The 18,119-nt window shown below is 40.1% G+C and overlaps 1 protein-coding gene across 1 annotated transcript in view; it reads right to left on the minus strand.

Moving 5' to 3' along the window:
* Positions 1–205: 205 nt before the first annotated feature.
* Positions 206–18,119, minus strand: part of LOC131032552 (CSC1-like protein HYP1) — a 326,093-nt gene continuing 308,179 nt past the window's right edge. Inside the window, exons 9-10 of the mRNA XM_057963567.2 lie at positions 992–1,225; positions 206–846 (exon numbers count right to left, since the gene is read on the minus strand). Of these exons, the coding sequence (XP_057819550.2) occupies positions 688–846; positions 992–1,225 (393 nt within the window). The 3' untranslated portion in view covers positions 206–687. The remainder of the gene's footprint in view (positions 847–991; positions 1,226–18,119) is intronic.

The raw sequence follows: 18,119 nt of genomic DNA on the forward strand, positions 1-18,119 counted from the left end.
CTCAAGTCCTGACTTCCTTGGCAAAGTCGTTATGCTTCATTAGATGTGCATTAAAAAATATTCAGCTTTGAGGTTTGGGTATGGAGGAAGCCCAATGGAGTTAATTTGTTTTATTTTGTTGCTTCTGAAATTATTGAACTTGCCAATGAATGGTTGAAGCATCAAATTTTAACTCAACAAATAACAAATTATTCAAGTCTCAACGAATAACAATGAGCCTGCTGTCTCATTTATCATAAAGATACAACAAATTAATGTGGCAACAAGCAATCCATTTTGTACAAGATAGAATACATTTGAGAATTCTTCAATATAATGCCTTCAAAAAATCAAGTTCTTAGGACCTGGTAAGCAATGTAAATCCAATACAAACAATGAATTTGGTGCTATGTGCAACTATTAAGCACCATCGATTCTGACCACAGGAGATTTTACAATGATGCTCATTCGCGACACAACTCCCAAGCCAATGGAAGACATACCACCATATAAACAATTAGGTGGAAAAAATAAACAATGAGGATTCAATGGTTCAATGTCAACCTTCAGATAGTTCTCTTATAGAAAATCATAATGATCCAGCACTAAAGAACATTTATAAACTTCAAGAGTGCAGTAAAGTTTCAAACCAGAACATATAAAACTAATGCTGAGGAAACATACAATGCAGCACTTCCGAACTGCAACTCAAGCATCTGGGACTATGAGATAAGTTTTGTTGTCATTCTCATCAGTTGAAAATTGAACTGGTTGCAAAGCTGGGTCACGATATGCGTTAGACAGACTTTCAAGAAAGCTATCCATCTGCGGATTTTTTTCATCTTCCCTGTCCCTTTTTATCAAAACCTTCAAGGGTGCACATTTTTGGTATTAACATTCAGAAAATCAATGGCTTAAAATTAAATATTCATAGACATTTATGCTTATTTCTATATCTGGTAACATAAACAAGCTTATCAGAGATGTGTTATAACTTATAAGCAACAGGTACCTCTGCAGGATAGTTGTTGAACATAGGCAGAAATCGTTTCCCACAATAGTTGTTGAATAGGAGAGTAATTATACACATTGGTATTACCCAGCCAGAAGCGAAAGGAAGTTTCTTGACTCCAAATATGCCTATTGCAATTATTTGCATGAAAATCAATGAAAATATTGTACAGTAATGCACAATAGGCCAAAATTGGCCAGCAGTTTCAAATTTAGGCGAGTAAACATTCAACAGCTGCAAAAATCAACAAAATGATTAACCATATATCAGTGAATATTAAACAAATGAAGTATCAAATACCAGTATGGAGGGGAAGATTCGCATAGGAAAAAGAAATATATCACTTTTCAAATTAATTTAGCAGAGTTCTAAATAAAATCTCCATTCAAAGTGTAACAACCCTACTGGGAAATATTGTTCCAAGAATTTTTTTTATTTTTAACATATAGGCATTTCGTCAAACAGTTTACATTGAGCCAGTTATGAGAAGATATTTCAATATTGCTCTGGTAGAAGGTTATAAATAATTAACTAGTTACCAAAAAAATGATTTTTATTCCAATCTCAATTTTTTTCACTAAAATTTGTGCATAATCTTATGCACCATACTTACATATGATAAATGTGCAAATGCTGATGTAAACTGAAAATTTCACGAACATCATATAACAATAATAATACAAATCAGAATATATATTTATAACATTAATGCTGACCTCAAAATGAACAGCTGGGAACCATCCAGAAATCAAAGTTAAGTTTCATATTTAGTAATCCTTAATTTTTTACTTTATTTGGCTTATTGAAACTCTATAACAATATGTCTATATCTATATATAATGACCATAATTAAAACACCAACTCTCTGTTCTGGATTTGACGCACTTCAATTCTGGTATATTAATTGAGGCTGATATTTCATTCCGATTCATAATATTATTTAAATAAATTAATCATTTCTTTCTCTTTAAATTTATTCAATTCTTACATGTCTCCTTTTGGGACGTCTACATCCGTTATGTGGCATAGGAGTTACATCATTTACGTTATACATATATAAGATTATTATTTTATGACAGCTCCGATGATAATTGCTACTGCTATAATCTGTATGACACCTCATAAAACCTTCCCAAGGGCTGCGACCAGCAAAAGGGAGTGGAATTTAATTCCCAAACAATGCAATAACGCTTCTCTTATTCCCTGCAATTCCCCCAAAATATAAATCTGCAGTTTTGAATTAAGAAAAGATTCCCAAAGGGAATCAGTACCTTCCTAAGTTTTCCCGCGTAGCAACTTATAAAGCCTTCCGAAGGCTTCAAAATACAATAGCTGCCTTTCTTCTTTGGGTTTTGCTATAGCGCTTTAAAAAAATGAGATTCACACTTACTTTTATAATTATTTACTGATAACTTCATAATCATTTCATATCCACTATAATAGATAAATATTTCTTGAAAACTCTGAAGTACGATTATTTTATGAAATCTTCTGATATTTTGAGAACCTCTCCACTCCTTCAAAACATATACAAATTTGTAACCTGTAAGCATGTATCTTCTAGAAAGATATTTCATTACCAACAATCTCTTGTTTTTCAGAACTTTCAACACAATTCTGACCCTTGCTTCGATCCCACCTCTGAATCTTTTCTACACAAATTGTGATACAAAAGTACCCTTTTGTCCAAGCTCTTTCGTAACTTCACCTTGAACCTTCACATTTTGCAGATCATTCTCCCCTTCTCCATTATTTCCCATCACAAGAAAACCAAGCCTTCCAATCCCAGGGCCTCCAACTGCAGAATACTGGCTGGAATTTAGAGTGGTTTGTATTTAGAGTAGTTTTTTAAACAGGATTGAGCTGAGCATGAAAATTCATTTGTCAGCTTTTCCTGGGATTATAATGATTTTGAGCCACTGGTTTCTATAACTACAGCAGGTGGCCACACTATGAGATTGCTTTCTAAGAGATTTAGATCAATGAGGATAGAACGAGTGGTAGATGGCATTTTCTGGTCTTATCCTTCTCCATGCCCCTCCTTGTCCTTAAGGACACTATCAAGTGCTGTTAATGCACTATAGCTTCGGTAAGATAAATGATTGAATGAGAGATAAATGAAGTCTCTCATTCAATCATTTATCCTATCAATAAACTATGAGGAAAAACTTCAAGCTATTGTTCCTTCATTTGATGATCATTCTTCATTTGTATATGTTCAATCTACTTAGTTCAATCAATGCTTAAACTATCGATAATCATATCATAGCATAGAATACCGATTAATATCGGTTTACATTATAACTGTGATCACCAATTATTATCGGGCTAACCAATGTATTCCGATTTATATTGGTTGATATATTAAACAGTGAACAATAATGGTTATCGGAATTAACCGATTGTTATCGGGTGGCAAAATAAGCATACACCGATTGGTATCGAATGATTAATTAAGCAAACACCGATTGGTATCGGATGATTAGTTAAGTGTACACCGATTGGTATCGGATGATTAGTTAAGTGTACACCGATTGGTATCGGGCTGTTAATTAAAGTATACACCGATTGGTAATTGTAACGATGAGTCAAAGGGTGCGATCAAGTAATGATAAACTAGAATATAACTTATATGTTGAATTGAGAATTGAATAACATTTACAAGTGCCAGATGGTAGCCACGACCTTGAATCACCCTTTTTTTCCTAAAACTTTGGGCATGGGCCAACACTGCTTTCCATCCCTTGAAATACCGAAGTAGAGAACAAACTAAGCATGACACAATGAGGCTTGGCTTGGAAGACTCACATATATTGTCTACGGTCTCTTTAACTTTGGGCAACAGTTTCTGATGCACCTTCTCTATAGTCATTTCTTTTTTAGAATCATGTCATTTAACTGACACATGATGTTTAGCGAACATGCTATTTAACTAACATAGAGGACACATATACAAATAAGGCGCGGGTGGTGGTGTAGTGGTGGAAGCCAATCGCCCACTCAGCTCATACACCTGCTCAGTCCTCCTCTTCAGATCTCGTTCTGCCACCATTTACCTCTCCATTGCAATCTTAACCATATAGGCTGCCTCCAACACCTCCTCCTCCTTCGTGTCGATGCTCTCCAATGCACTAGACAATCGAGTCTCTAACAGAGCTCTGGATGCTCTCTCCTTCTCCAACTGCATCTCCATCCTCGCCCTGGTTGCCCTTTCCTCCTCCAACTGCGTAACCAAGGCAGACTTATCTGCTACCAAAACGTCCGTTGCTGCCTGAGCCTATGCCAATGCAGCCTCAACCTCCTGAAACCTAGCAGCCATCTCCTCCTGAGTAGTCATTGCTGCTACGTGCAAGGCCTTAGCAGTGGATGCCATATGCTGTGTCCTTCTGAGCTCATAGTAGCCTTCTTGGAAGGCCTGCTCCACCTATCTCAATAAGGACTGCATCCGGGTCTCTCCAACTCCCTCAATGAGGTGCCAAGCCTCCAGCATCCCTAGGTTCTCCGTCTCAGGCCACCCGTCGGGCTCAAAACACCTCACAAACTCTTCTCTGCATCCAGTGCTGACAAAAGTCAACAATCTTTCCATCCGTTCTACCACTGCGTGTGATGTCCCCATCAAATTAATACCATTTGATGGTATTAATGAACTTTCCTTATTTTATATTAGTTCAAATGATGACTAATATATTATAATAAGAGTTCAATATTTGATTTTTCAATAAAGATTAAAAATTAAATATTAGTTGCTTAATTATTTTGCCTAAACTATTATTTGATCTTTAATCTTTGCAGGAGTTGGTTTTCCTACAAGAATTTTACCTGCTATTTGTCTTCAAATAAGGATTTGGCAAGGAAGGAAGGATATCGGAGTTTACAAAAACAATTTGTGGAAGAACAAACTTGAAGCCTGCATGTGTTAACACACATCCAGAGATTAATAAGCCTTTTGTCAGTTTTTGGACTGACCTATTGGTTGTACGAATCGGAAGAAGAATCAACCGTGTTTATTTCAGAATGAGGTCACGGTGAGCCTGGGTTGTATTCGGAGTATATCAATGCAAACACAAAACTGTGGAATCATGGGTTGCATACACGATTGAATCACGAGAGTATACACAGCGACCCCTGTACTCAATAGCGGAACCATGGGAAATATACGCATCGCCAGTCCCACCGCAAACCGGAAATAATGCAATGACTAAGTGAGCCCTGGTAGCCCGATATTGGGTGATAATGCGGGAATTTGTCAAACGGCATACGAAAAGTGTGACGTTAGTAAAAGCAAAGGAAGGAGATTGCGGTCTTTGCAGTGTGAGGAAGTGGGAAAACACGCGGGGAACTTCGGAGTAACTGCGCATCATCTCCAGACCTGACGAAAATGCAATACATTATATGCATTGACCATATTTGACAGCAGTAGGGTCGACATATAGAGAGCTTGGATCTTGCAAACGGGAATCATCATGATTGAATATTTGTATCAGCTACATCATCGCTTGCACCTGAGAACATCAAATCAGGTTCTTTAATATATTCTTTTTATTGTTTCAGTTGTAAGTGTGTGCGTCCATATCAGTCCTTAGTCTTCAGAAATTCTGAGACCTGCCCGTGGTAAAATCAATCCATACATTGGTCTTTTGACATCATATTGTAATGGTTTTAAAAGGATTGAATTAGCTGGAACTGCATCTTATTTGGATAGTATCATGAGGTTGTATGCCAATTATTTGTTAAAATGACAGAAGTGTATGTGACTGATAATAAGTCCTATTTGCCTCTAATACCTCATGGTTGTTGTTCTAAATCATTCCTATGATATTCTATTATTGTTGTGGCTCAACCTTCAATGAAAAATTGCTTCAAAATGTCCTTAAAGTCTGACTGAAAGTGTCAACAACATGATAAACCATGACAGCCAAGTGTTTGTTGAAATGTCTTGGTAAAACATATTAGGATTTTATATCAGAATATTAGCAGGGACATTGCAGTGGTATCAGAGCTCTTGAATCCTGCCAGCCTGTAGGGTGTTTGAAACTTCATGAAAACTTAATGCGTAGTTGAGTACACACCAGGGAAATTACAATTTCCGAAGTACTAGGGCCCGTCAAAACAGATTTCAAAACTCCCCTTTTGCATAGAGTAGTTCATCTAGTCCGTTTGAGATTGAGGATAGCCACACCGAAACTAACGAGGAATTTATTTTTGAAACCAACATGGGAGACCTGGATAACAATAGGGACCTATTGGCTGCATTAATTAGAAGCCAGCAAGATATGCAAGATAATGTTAACAAAATGACCAACTTGATGACCCAATTTATGGCTAATAATATAAATCAGCACCAAAATAATGGAAGACAGAATAATCAACATCAAAATAATGGGGGAAACAATGGGGGTAGAGATGAACAGTCTGTCAATAATCAGCCAGAAAGAACAGGAACAACTAGACCTTTTATGCCTACATTTACTGCTAGAAACCAGCCACCTGAAAATGAACCTACAATAAGAGAAATACAGGAAGAAATACATCAAGATTGGTTAGGCTCTGGAGAAGAATTCAGATCAACAATGACATTTAGAGAATATTTAGATGTCAGAATAAAACATAGGCCAAGAGGGCAGAGAGGAAACAACAGTGAATTGCAAAGGAAAATTGGGAAAATGTCCATTCCTTATTTTGATGGAACAGGTAAAACAATTGCTCGGGCATGGGTGTAAAAATTAGACACATACTTCCAATTAAATCCTATGTTAGAAGATGAAGCAATTAAATATGCGGCATTACATCTTGATGGTATAGGACATGAATGGTGGCATCATGGGCAAGTAACCTTGGGTCATAATTTGATAAGTACTTATGTTGAGTTCACTGAAAAACTTATTGACAGGTTTGATTCTAAAGATTCTGAATTACATCTTAAAGATTTGACTCAGCTTAAGCAAACTGAAACTGTTGAGCAATATATTTCTGAATTTGAAAAATTAACAGTTTTAGTTACTGAAATTTCAGAAAGACACAAGATTGTAATATTTATAGATGGATTGTCTAATTCCCTCAAAGGTTGGGTTAAGTCCTTAAACCCTCTTACCTTACAAATAGCTGTCAAAAGAGCAAGAGAATTAGAACCATCTTCAAAAGGAATTTTTTTTAATAAAGGACCACCTCCTAAACCTGAAAAAGACAAACAACCTTTCAACAAAGATAATTTCCCTAAAAACAGGTTAGATAAGAAGAAAGGGAAGAGCTCAGAAGGAAAAAACTATGTTTCAGTTGTAGGGAAGCATGGCAGCCTGGACATAGATATTTAGGTAAGGGAAAAATTCATTATATTGAGGTTATGTCTGACAGTGAGGATGAGGAGAATGTTGATCCTAACATAGAACGAGCACCATAGAACATAGAGGCAGAAACAAGTACTAAACAAGGAGAAGGAGTTATAGCATCTATGACAGGAACTCCACATTATAATATTTTCAGAGTTAAGAGGAGTTTTGAATGGACAGCATGTGACTGTTATGCTTGATAGTGGTTCTACTCATAATTTTATTGATTCAACACTTGTGGAAAGACATGGTTTGCAAACTGAAAAACATGAGGGATTTGATAGCAGGTGGAACTAATTTATCTAGTACTCATAAAGTTCCTAAATTGAATATTACCCTTGGCAATTACACTATTATTGATGATTTTTATGTGATTGATTTGGCTGATACTAATGTTGTCTTGGGCATACAGTGGATGGAAACATTAGATGAATATACACAGAGTTTTAAAAGAATGGAATTTTCTTTTAAAACTGATGATAAGAAGGTAGTCCTTCGTGGTATGTCTAACAGTGGTCCCAGGATCGTTAGTGCTAAAAGAATGGAAGCTATTTTCAGACATGGAGATGTGGCATGGTCGGCACAATGTTTAATCTCCAACAAGGTATCAGGCTTTGAATCTAAATCTTATCAAGATGATTTGTTAAAAGTATTAGATTCACATCATTTGGTCTTTAGTGATATTCCTCCAGGAGTCCCACCAGATAGAGGGTTTGAACATACTATTGAATTAGAAGAAGGTGCTAAATCAGTTATCACAACTCCTTATAGACACCCTTAAACATTAAGGGATGAAATAGAAAAAGAAATTAAGGAATTGTTGGATATGGGGCATATCGAACCTAGTTCTAGTCCTTTTGCATCATCTGTAGTGTTGGTAAAAAATAAGGATGAAACTCTTTGTATGTGCATTGATTACAGAGCTCTTAACAAGAAAACAATAAAAAACAGGTATCCAATTCCTCGAATTGATGAATTGTTAGATGAATTGCATGGTGTTGTTTATTTTTCTAAAATTGATTTGAGATTAGGGTATCATCAAATTAAGTTAAGAGAACAAGATATTCATAAAACTGCTTTTCGCTGTCATTATGGTCATTATGAATTCTTGGTTATGCCGTTTGGTCTAACAAATGCTTCGGCAACATTTCAGTCCTGTATGAATCATATCTTTAACAAACAGTTAAGGAAATTTTTGCTAGTGTTCTTTGATGATATATTGATTTATAGCAAAACTTGGGAAGAGCATTTGAAACATATTGATATTGTTCTTGGTATTATGGAATCTCAATCACTGTATGCAAAGGCTTCTAAATGCGAATTTGGAATGATTGAAATTTTGTATTTAGGGCATATGATCAATGCAACAGGGGTACAGGTTCATCAGGAAAAGATAAGGGCTATTTTGGATTAGCCACCACCACAGAATCTTACAGAGTTAAGAGGATTCTTTGGTTTATGTAGTTATTACAGGAGGTTTGTCAGAGGTTTCTCACAGCTTCGGGCACCCTTGACAGATCTTACCAAAAAAGGGGCATTCCGATGGACCGAGGAAGCTCAACAGGTATTTGAGAAACGTAAAGAGGTAATGAGCTCTTGCCCAGTACTTGCTCTTTCAGATTTTAATCAGCCTTTTGTGTTGGAATGTGATGCTTCTGGTGATGGAATAGGGGCATTTTTAATGCAAAACAAACATCCTATAGTTTATGAAAGCAGGAAACTTAATAAGCTTGAGAAATTGTATTCTATCTATGATAAAGAAATGTTGGCAATCATGCATGCATTGACAAAATTTAGACAATATTTGGTTGGTAGCAGATTTGTGGTGAAAACTGACCATAACAATTTGAGATATTTCTTGGGACAAAAAGATTTAAATGACAGGCAACAAAAATGGATCAGTAAGATCCAAGCTTATGATTTTGAGATTGAATATGTAAAGGGTAAAAATAATGTTGTTGCAGATGCTCTATCTAGAAGGCCTGAAATCAATGCGTTCTCCGTAGTAACAGTTGATTGGAAATCTTTATTGCTAGTTGAATATTCAAAGGATTCTTTTGCATGTGATTTGTTAGATGGTAATATACAAGATGACAAATATAAGGTTGTTAATGATGTTATCTATTACAAGGACATGATTTATTTAATTCCAGGTTCGCAGTTGAAAACAAAAATCCTCCAAGCTATGCATGATATTCCTCTAGCAGGGCATCCTGGATACTTCAAAACGTATCGATAGATAAGAGAAAGGTTCACTTGGAAAGGATTAAAAACGATGTTCTACGCTATATCAAGGAATGCACCACTCGCCGGCAAAATAAAGCAAAGCAAACTTATCTTGCAAGTTTATTACAACCACTACCCATACTAGATCAAAAATGGGAAAGTATATCAATGGATTTTATCACAGGTTTACCGAGATCCCAAGGTAAAGATTGTATTTTTGTTGTGGTTGATAGATTAACTAAATTTGCACACTTCTTTTCTATCACTACAGAATTTACAGCAGTTCAGATTGCAGAGTTATTCTTCAGAGAGATTTTCCATTTACATGGTTTACCAAAGACTATAATCAGTGATAGGGATAGCAGATTTTTGAGTATATTTTGGGGGGAACTTTTCAGATTGACAGGTACAGAGCTGAATCATAGTACCAGCTATCATCCGCAAATCGATGGACAGACGGAAATAGTGAACAAGTGGATTGAAGGTTACCTTCGTAACTATGTAGCCGGTCATCAAAAGGCTTGGGTTCGGTGGTTATATTTGGGTGAATATTGCTATAATACCACCTTTCATATGTCAATTGGTATGTCTCCTTTCAAAGCATTATATGGCTATGGTGTACTCTCTTTTCTTGACCTCGCTTTTGAGTAAAGCAATGTACCTAAATCTCGTAATTGGCTTCAAGAAAGTCAAGACATTTTGTCAGCTCTTCAGGAGAATTTGCAATGTGCTCAGAATCAACAGAAATTCTATGCAGATAAAAAGCGAGTTGAATGCCATTTCGAAGTGGTAGATTTGGTATTTCTCAGGTTGCAACCTTATCGACAATCTTCTCTCAAACATAGTGGGTCTGAAAAATTAAAACCTCGGTTTTATGGTCCATATCAGGTAGTTCAGAAGGTTGGTGTAGTAGCTTATGAACTTGATTTACCAGTGGATAGCAAGATACACAATGTATTTTTATGTATCTTGTCTCAAGAAAGCTTTGGGGAAGCAGGTGTCAGTTTCCAAAGATTTACCTCCTTTGAATGATGAAGGAAAGCTCGAAATGATTCGAAAAGTAATTTTGGACACACGGGACAGGCAACTGTGGAACAAAACTATTAGGGAATATCTCATCAAATGGAAAAATCTGCCTCAGGATGATGCCACCTGGGAAAATGAAAGAGTTTTGGAGTTGCTTGAGGGCAAGCAACACGAGGCAGGGGAGACTGTGATGTCCCCATCAAATTAATACCATTAGGTGGTATTAATGAACTTTCCTTATTTTATATTAGTTCAAATGATGACTAATCAAATTAATACCATTTGGTGGTATTAATGAACTTTTCTTATTTTATATTAGTTCAAATGATGACTAATATATTATAATAAGAGTTCCCTATTTGATTTTTCAATAAAGAAGAAAAATTAAATATTAGTTGCTTAATTATTTTGCCTAAACTATTATTTGATTTTTAATCCTTGCGGGAGTTGGTTTTCCTACGGGAATTTTACCCTCTATTTGTCTTCAAATAAGGATTTGGCAAGGAAGGAAGGATATCGGAGTTTATAAAAACAAATTGTGGAAGAATAAACTTGAAGCCTGCGTGTGTTAACACACATCCAAAGATTAATAAGCCTTTCGTCAGTTTTTGGACTGACCTATTGGTTGTATGAACCGGAAGAAGAATCAACTGTGTTTATTTCAGAATGAAGTCACGGTGAGCTTGGGTTGTATTCGGAGTATATCAATGCAAAAGCAAAATTGCGGAATCATGGGTTGCATACACGATTGAATTGCGAGAGGAGTATACACAGTGACGCCCGTACTCAGTAGCAGAACCACAAGAAATATACGCATCACCAGTCCCACCGCAAACCGGAAATAATGCAGCGACTAAGCGAGCACTGGTAGCCCGATATCGGGTGATAACGCAGGAATTTGTCAAACGGCATACAGAAAGTGTGACATTAGTAAAAGCAAAGGAAGGAGATTGCGGTCTTCGCAGTGTGAGGAAGTGGGAAAACACGCGGGAAACTTCGGAGTAACTGCGCATCATCTCTAGACTTGACGCAAATGCAATACATTATATGCATTGACCATATTTGACAGCAGCAGGGTCGACATATAGAGAGCTTGGATCTTGCACATGGGAATCATCATGATTGAATATTTGTATCAGCTACATCATCGCTTGCACCTGGGAACATCAAATCAAGTTCTTTAATATATTCTTTTTATTGTTTCAGTTGTAAGTGTGTGCGTCCATACCAGTCCTTAGTCTTCAGAAATTCTGAGACCTGCCCGTGGTAAAATCAGTTCATACATTGGTCTTTTGACATCATATTGTAATGGTTTTAAAAGGATTGAATTAGCTGGAACTGCATCTTATTTGGATAGTATTCTAAGGTTGTATGCCAATTATTTGTTAAAATGACAGCAAGTGAATGTGACTGATAATAAGTCCTATTTGCCTTTAATACCTCATGGTTGTTGTTCTAAATCATTCCTATGATATTCTATTATTCTTGTGGCTCAACCTTCAATGAAAAATTGCTTCAGAATGTCCTTAAAGTTTGACTGAAAGTGTGAACAACATGATAAACTATGACAGCCAAGTGTTTGTTGAAATGTCTTGGTAAAACATATTAGGATTTTATATTAGAATATTAGTAGGGACATTGCACCGCGGCATCCTCCTGGAGTCTCGCAGAGGTCACAAGCCCCTGAGCTCCTAGAGTCATGTTGGCAATGAACTGGTCAAACTCTCCCAAATCCTGCTGTACTCCAACTGTCACCCCCTCATCTTTGTGAGGACTCATCACTACATCCGTGGGTGGCGAATCAACCCGCTGAAGCTCCCTACTACTTGGAGAACTCTCTCCCTCGAGATCAATAACATCCAAAGAATGCATCTCCCTGCATAGAGATAGAGCGGCCTCGCCTGCAGGTGCCACGGGTGTGATCTGATAGCGGCTCAACCAGGCACTGAGGTCATCCTGGAATGCGCGTGTCTCCACCATTTCCTCCTCTATATGACTCGGCACATCCTGCTGAATGGAGGCCCCCCCACCCTCCAAGATACCCGGCTGCTCTACAGAGTCCACCACAGGGACTGCAATAGTAATAGAATCGGTCCCTGGTGTGGTCTCGACCCTCGGTGGTGTCATAGTGATCGTCACCCGAGATTGCCCAAAATCAGGTACTGGCGCGGTGGTGACTGTACTGACTGTCCCCAATGAACATGGCACCGCCAACTGGCAAGTCACTAGTAGGCGTGCTGGTGCAAACTTGACCATAGCCGGACTTGATGCTAGAGCAGTGCTTACTGGTGAGGATCCTTCTACGCCAGTGGATTCTATTACCTCCTCATCCGGCAACTGGTCACCCCCTCTACCTGCCAACCGGAAACTCTCTCCGCTCACCTGGGAGGTGTCTGCGGATTCCTCCTCGCCACTATCAGCAACCTCCTCATTTGCGTCAGACTCTTCCGTTTTTGACACGACGGGCTTCTTCCGTTTCTTGCCCAAACGTGCTTTAGTGCCGTGTCGAGACATCCAAATGCGACTAGTTAAATATAGGCGGTTGGGTCAGGTGCAACACAACCCTATGGCTCAAATGGCTGGGAGCCTGGGGTCATTTGTGTGCGAACTGCATCAAGAAATAGCTCAATGGCGTGATGTGGCATGTAGAATTTCTTATACTGGAGGGTCACGAATTCCTCCATCCTATCTGCCAGCAATGATGCCCAATCGTACACCACTCCATTGCGCAGCCCATTCATTAAGACAATTTGTGCAATAGCTATATCAGACGCACGACTGGCTCCTGTAAGGCGACTCTCACCACAGACAATAAGCATCTCCATATTCCCTTCGCCAAAAATGATTTCTTGACCCCCCTTCCCTTACCAACACTTTTGAGGCTATCCTTTTCTGCTTGTGTGAGGTTATCCTGCAACATCAACTGTAGCAAGGTGGCACAGACGTCTGGAGTGATTTTCTACGAAGTATCAATTTTTTTTCCCTTCACTCCAGGTATCCCAAAAACCCTTGTGAACTCGCTTGCCGTGAAGGAAACAGTTATCCGTTGATGCTGGTATTCAAATACGGACTGGTGGTGGTGTCTATCATAGGTGCCAATCATGGCACGCAAAACTACCTCAAAATCTTTTATAACAAAAACTGGCATTTGTATAGCCCAATGTACCTGTGCCTGGTGTAGATGTTTCTTCATTGGGTCGTCATGAGATGTCTTCGTCCACCAATTCTTGCAATCTAGTCCATTAAGACCCTCAAACACGATGTTGTCCACTGTTACCTCTTCCTCCTTTGCCGACTGGGTCTTCGGATGATGTTTCTTGCCTTTCTGAGTGTTGCTCATCCCCAGGCTACCTGCAACACGCACACCTGATGGCAAAACTCTCTTGCCTGTGTCCTTGCTTGATTCAGCGATTCTTCTCCCTGCCTGTAACTTCCCTTCTAACGGTTGCAACCGTTTTCTCCAATCCACCTTATTCTTGTTGGTGTCCATCGAACCGAGATTAATCACTTAATTTGGTTTTATTGCTCTTTAATCTCCTTGCACGTGCCTCTGGTACGGTCCGGTCTTTTCTAACTCCCCACCATACGAACCTTTCTCTTCTTGGTTGCACTGTCCCCACACACCGTACAAACCTGTCTTGTTGGCCATACGGTTTATGTTTTGGCAATATAGATTTCCTGCTGCAATTGTACGGTCTCTTTTGTGTACAACCTTTTCCGTACGGCCGTACGACCACACACTCTTTTTTTTGGTTTGTACGGCTTACGGTTCTTTTCCGTACGACTGTTTTTAAAAAATATTTTTTTTGTTCATACGACCGGGCTTTTTTAAAAATTTTTTTAATTTTTTTAATTTTCAACTCTCACCCAGTGGGGTCCTTCAAGTGCCTTTCGTGATACAATTTTAGTTTCGACCCGTTTACAGCGTCTGACACCTCCTTCCCGTCGAGCATCCACAATTTAATTGCTTCGTTGGTATTGACCTCGCGCACCTTGAAGGGACCTAGCCATCGTATTTTAAATTTTCCGGGTTTGATTTTGTTCCGCCCATTAAATTTCAACACTAATTGCCTAAGAGTAAATCTCATTTGCCTAAGATGCTTGTTGTGCCAAACCTTCCGTCTTTGCTGGGCCGCCTCTGTGACCCATTGTGCCATCATTCGCCGTTCGTCCAACTTGTTCAAGGCGTACAACCTCTCCCTTAGGCTTTCCATGTCACCCAGCCGATTCTCGATGGCAATCCGAAGATTTGGCACCATGAACTCCATCGGCACCACGACTTCTTGTCTGTACATCAACTGAAAAGGGGTCTAGCCGGTGGTCACTTTATACGTTGTCCGGTAGGCCCAGAGTACCGATGGTAGTCGTTCCTCCCAATCATCTTTTTCGACCCCACATGACTTATAAATGACAGACACTATTATTTTATTGGTTGCCTTGGCTTGCTCGTTCGCTTGAGGGTAATAGGGGCTTGACAGGGAGTGGAAAATTTTAAACTCTGTGGTTAGGAGTTAGATGATGTGGTTTACAAAGTGGCCCCCCGATCGCTCGTCAGCTAGATAGGAATTCCATATTGGGTGATGATCTGTTCATAGATAAACTTTGCCGTGCTGATTGCTGAGTTGTCTGGGAGAGCTCGTGCCTCGACCCACTTTGTTAAGTACTTTGTCGCTGCCACGATGTATCTGCATCGACGCGCTCTACTTGGCTTCAGGGGTCCGATGAAATCTAGCCCCCATTGTTCGAATAGCTCCTGCGTGTGCAATGGGTTGAGCGGCATGAAATCCCTCTTAAGTGGCCTTCCGGCCCGTTGGCACGTATCACAACTAATCACCCATTTCCGGGCATCGTTATAAAGTGTCGGCCACCAAAGTCCTGCCAACAACACTTTCCCGGCAGTAGTATCCGGCCCCATATGTCCACCTACCGACCCTTCGTGTGCTTCCCTCAAGACGCCCTGAACCTCTTCTTCTACAACACAACGCCGTAGGACTTGGTCAAGTCCCATTTTATACAAGAGGCCATTGATTAATTGAAACGTCTTGCTATGGAGCACCAGCTTCCTTCTTTCTCCTGGCAGCATCTCCTAAGGAAACTGTGACATTGAAAGGTACTCCCCCACGCTGGTGTACCAAGCAGGCAAGACAGCAATTCGAAATAGATGAGCATCCGAAAAATCTTCGTTGACTCCCTCGGTCGGCTCGCCAGACCTGATCCTTGACAATTGATGAGCGATCACATGGCTTTTCTCGGGTTAGACAATGATATTGAATGTAAACTCTTGTAGGAGGAGTAACCACCGGCTGATCCGTCCTTGGATGATCGACTTGTTGACCAAGTACATCAACGCTTGGTGGTCCACATAAAATGTAAATGGCGTTGCCAAAAGATAGTGCCGAAATTTCTGGACCGAATACACCATTCCCACGACTTCTCTTTCCGTGGTGCTATAGTTCTTTTCGACCTTTGAAAGCAACCGATTCGCAAAGTAAACTGGGTGGCCCAGTTCGTGGTCCCCAACTTGTGCCAGTGTGGCTCGAATTGCAAAGTTGGACGCGTCCACGTGGACATGGAACCCCTTGTCCCAGTTCGAGTACTTAAGAATTGGCGCACCCACCAGCCGTGTCTTCAGTTCTTGAAATGCTTCTTCTTGCGCCATTCCCCACGTGTACGGTTCTCCTCTCCGTGTCAGTTTGTCTAGTGGGTACAACACTTGAGCGAAGTTCTTGATGAATCTCCTATAGTACCCGATGTGTCCAAGAAAGGACTTCACTCGAGTGACGTCTGCTGGTGCCTCCATTTCCACGATCACCCGAACCTTGTCCAGGTCAGTTTTCAGTCCAGCCTTGCATACGATGTGTCCCAGTAACTTCCCTTGGGGGACCATGAATCTGCACTTTTTGGGATTTAGTGCCAGTCGCGCCCTCTTGCATCTTTCCATGCATTTCCCAAGAGCCGCTAAATGTGCATCTTGTGTGCTGTAAATTGACCAGTCGTCTAAGAAAGCCTTGAAGTTGCCCACCGACATTTTGTCAAATATGTGGAGAATTATTCTTTGAAAGGTTGCTAGCACATTGCATAGGCTGAAGGGCATTCTGTTACATGCATAGATGCCATCTTCCACCACGAAGGTTGTCTTCAACTTATCCTCCTCTGCGATGGATATCCGGTTATAACTAGAAAATCCATCCATAAACGAGTATATTTCGTGCCTGGCCACTTCCTCCAAAATGGTGTCGATGAATGGTATAGGGAATGAGTCCTTGATAGTGATTGCATTGAGGCACCTGAAGTTGACACAGATTCTGATTTGATTGGCCTCTTTCTTCAGGAATATCACTATCAGGGATACCCATTCGCTGGTTTGCACCTTAAAAATGATCCCCGCTTCGAGCATACGCTCAATCTTGTCATTTACCCTTGCCGCATAATTCTTGTTCATCCTGTATGGCCTTTTCCGTACAGGTACGGCTCCTGGTACCAAAGGAATCCGATGTACACATAGTTCTGGTGGTAAGCCCTTCAAGTCTTTATAGCTCCATGCAAACACGTCCTTATATTCTATGAAAATTTTAAATGCGGCAACTTTTAATACAGGGTTCCAATCATCACCTACCAGAATATTCTTAGGCGCAACTTCTTCACCAAGGTTCGCGGCTTTTACGGAAGGCTCCTTGTACCGAATGGGTTTCGCCATGTCGAACTTGTGTGTCGATGCTTCATTTACGGGTGCGTCCCCTTCCGTGTACTCTCCGTACGCTGGCGGGACCCTGTTCTCCTCTGGCTCCTCTATCTGGAGCATGTTACACTGGAACAACTCATAATCCTCCATCTGCCAAAGGAAGAGTCCATTCAATGAGCATATGTCGTCCTTTGAGCAACCATCCAGTTCAAACACTCCTTCGTTATTTGGTTCCATGTTGTCTCTGCCTTCGTAGGAATCCCACTCCCATCTGTTTGAGTCTTCTGAATCAGAGTCCGATGCGAGCTCCTCGATGACGACCTGGTTCATGAGGTCAATGACATACTTTTGTCCATCTTTCTCCATGGATAGGGTGTTCTTCTTCCAATTGTGATTCACCTTTGCTTTGACCAGCCACCCTCTCCCTAAGATGGCGTCGTAGCCCTTCTTCTTAAGTGGGATCACCACAAAATCCACGACAAATGGTTGCGTTCCGATCATCACTACTTGTGCCATAAGTGTTCCTAGGGGTTTTATCCCATGTTGGTTCGTGCCAAGCAAGTTAAAAGTTGGTGGCCATAGTGTCGGTTTGCCAAGCTTCTTCCAAGTTTCTTTAGGAAGGACATTTACCCCAGACCCACCATCTACAATGGTGTCCGTTAGGATGGTCCCGAGCATGCTCATTCCCACGACTGCTGGATGCCGACCGTTGTTCAATGTTAGGATCAAGGGGTCTGTTGTCGACTCGCCAGAGACATCCGTACCCTGGGTTATCCGACTCTGCGCGGTTATTTGTACTGAACGCAAGAGTGCTGTACATAGTAGAGGCATTGTTTCCAGAAGGTCCTTCACTTTTACGGGTACTTCT

Source organism: Cryptomeria japonica, chromosome 3 (genome assembly GCF_030272615.1).
Source record: "Cryptomeria japonica chromosome 3, Sugi_1.0, whole genome shotgun sequence".
Lineage (NCBI taxonomy): Eukaryota > Viridiplantae > Streptophyta > Pinopsida > Cupressales > Cupressaceae > Cryptomeria > Cryptomeria japonica.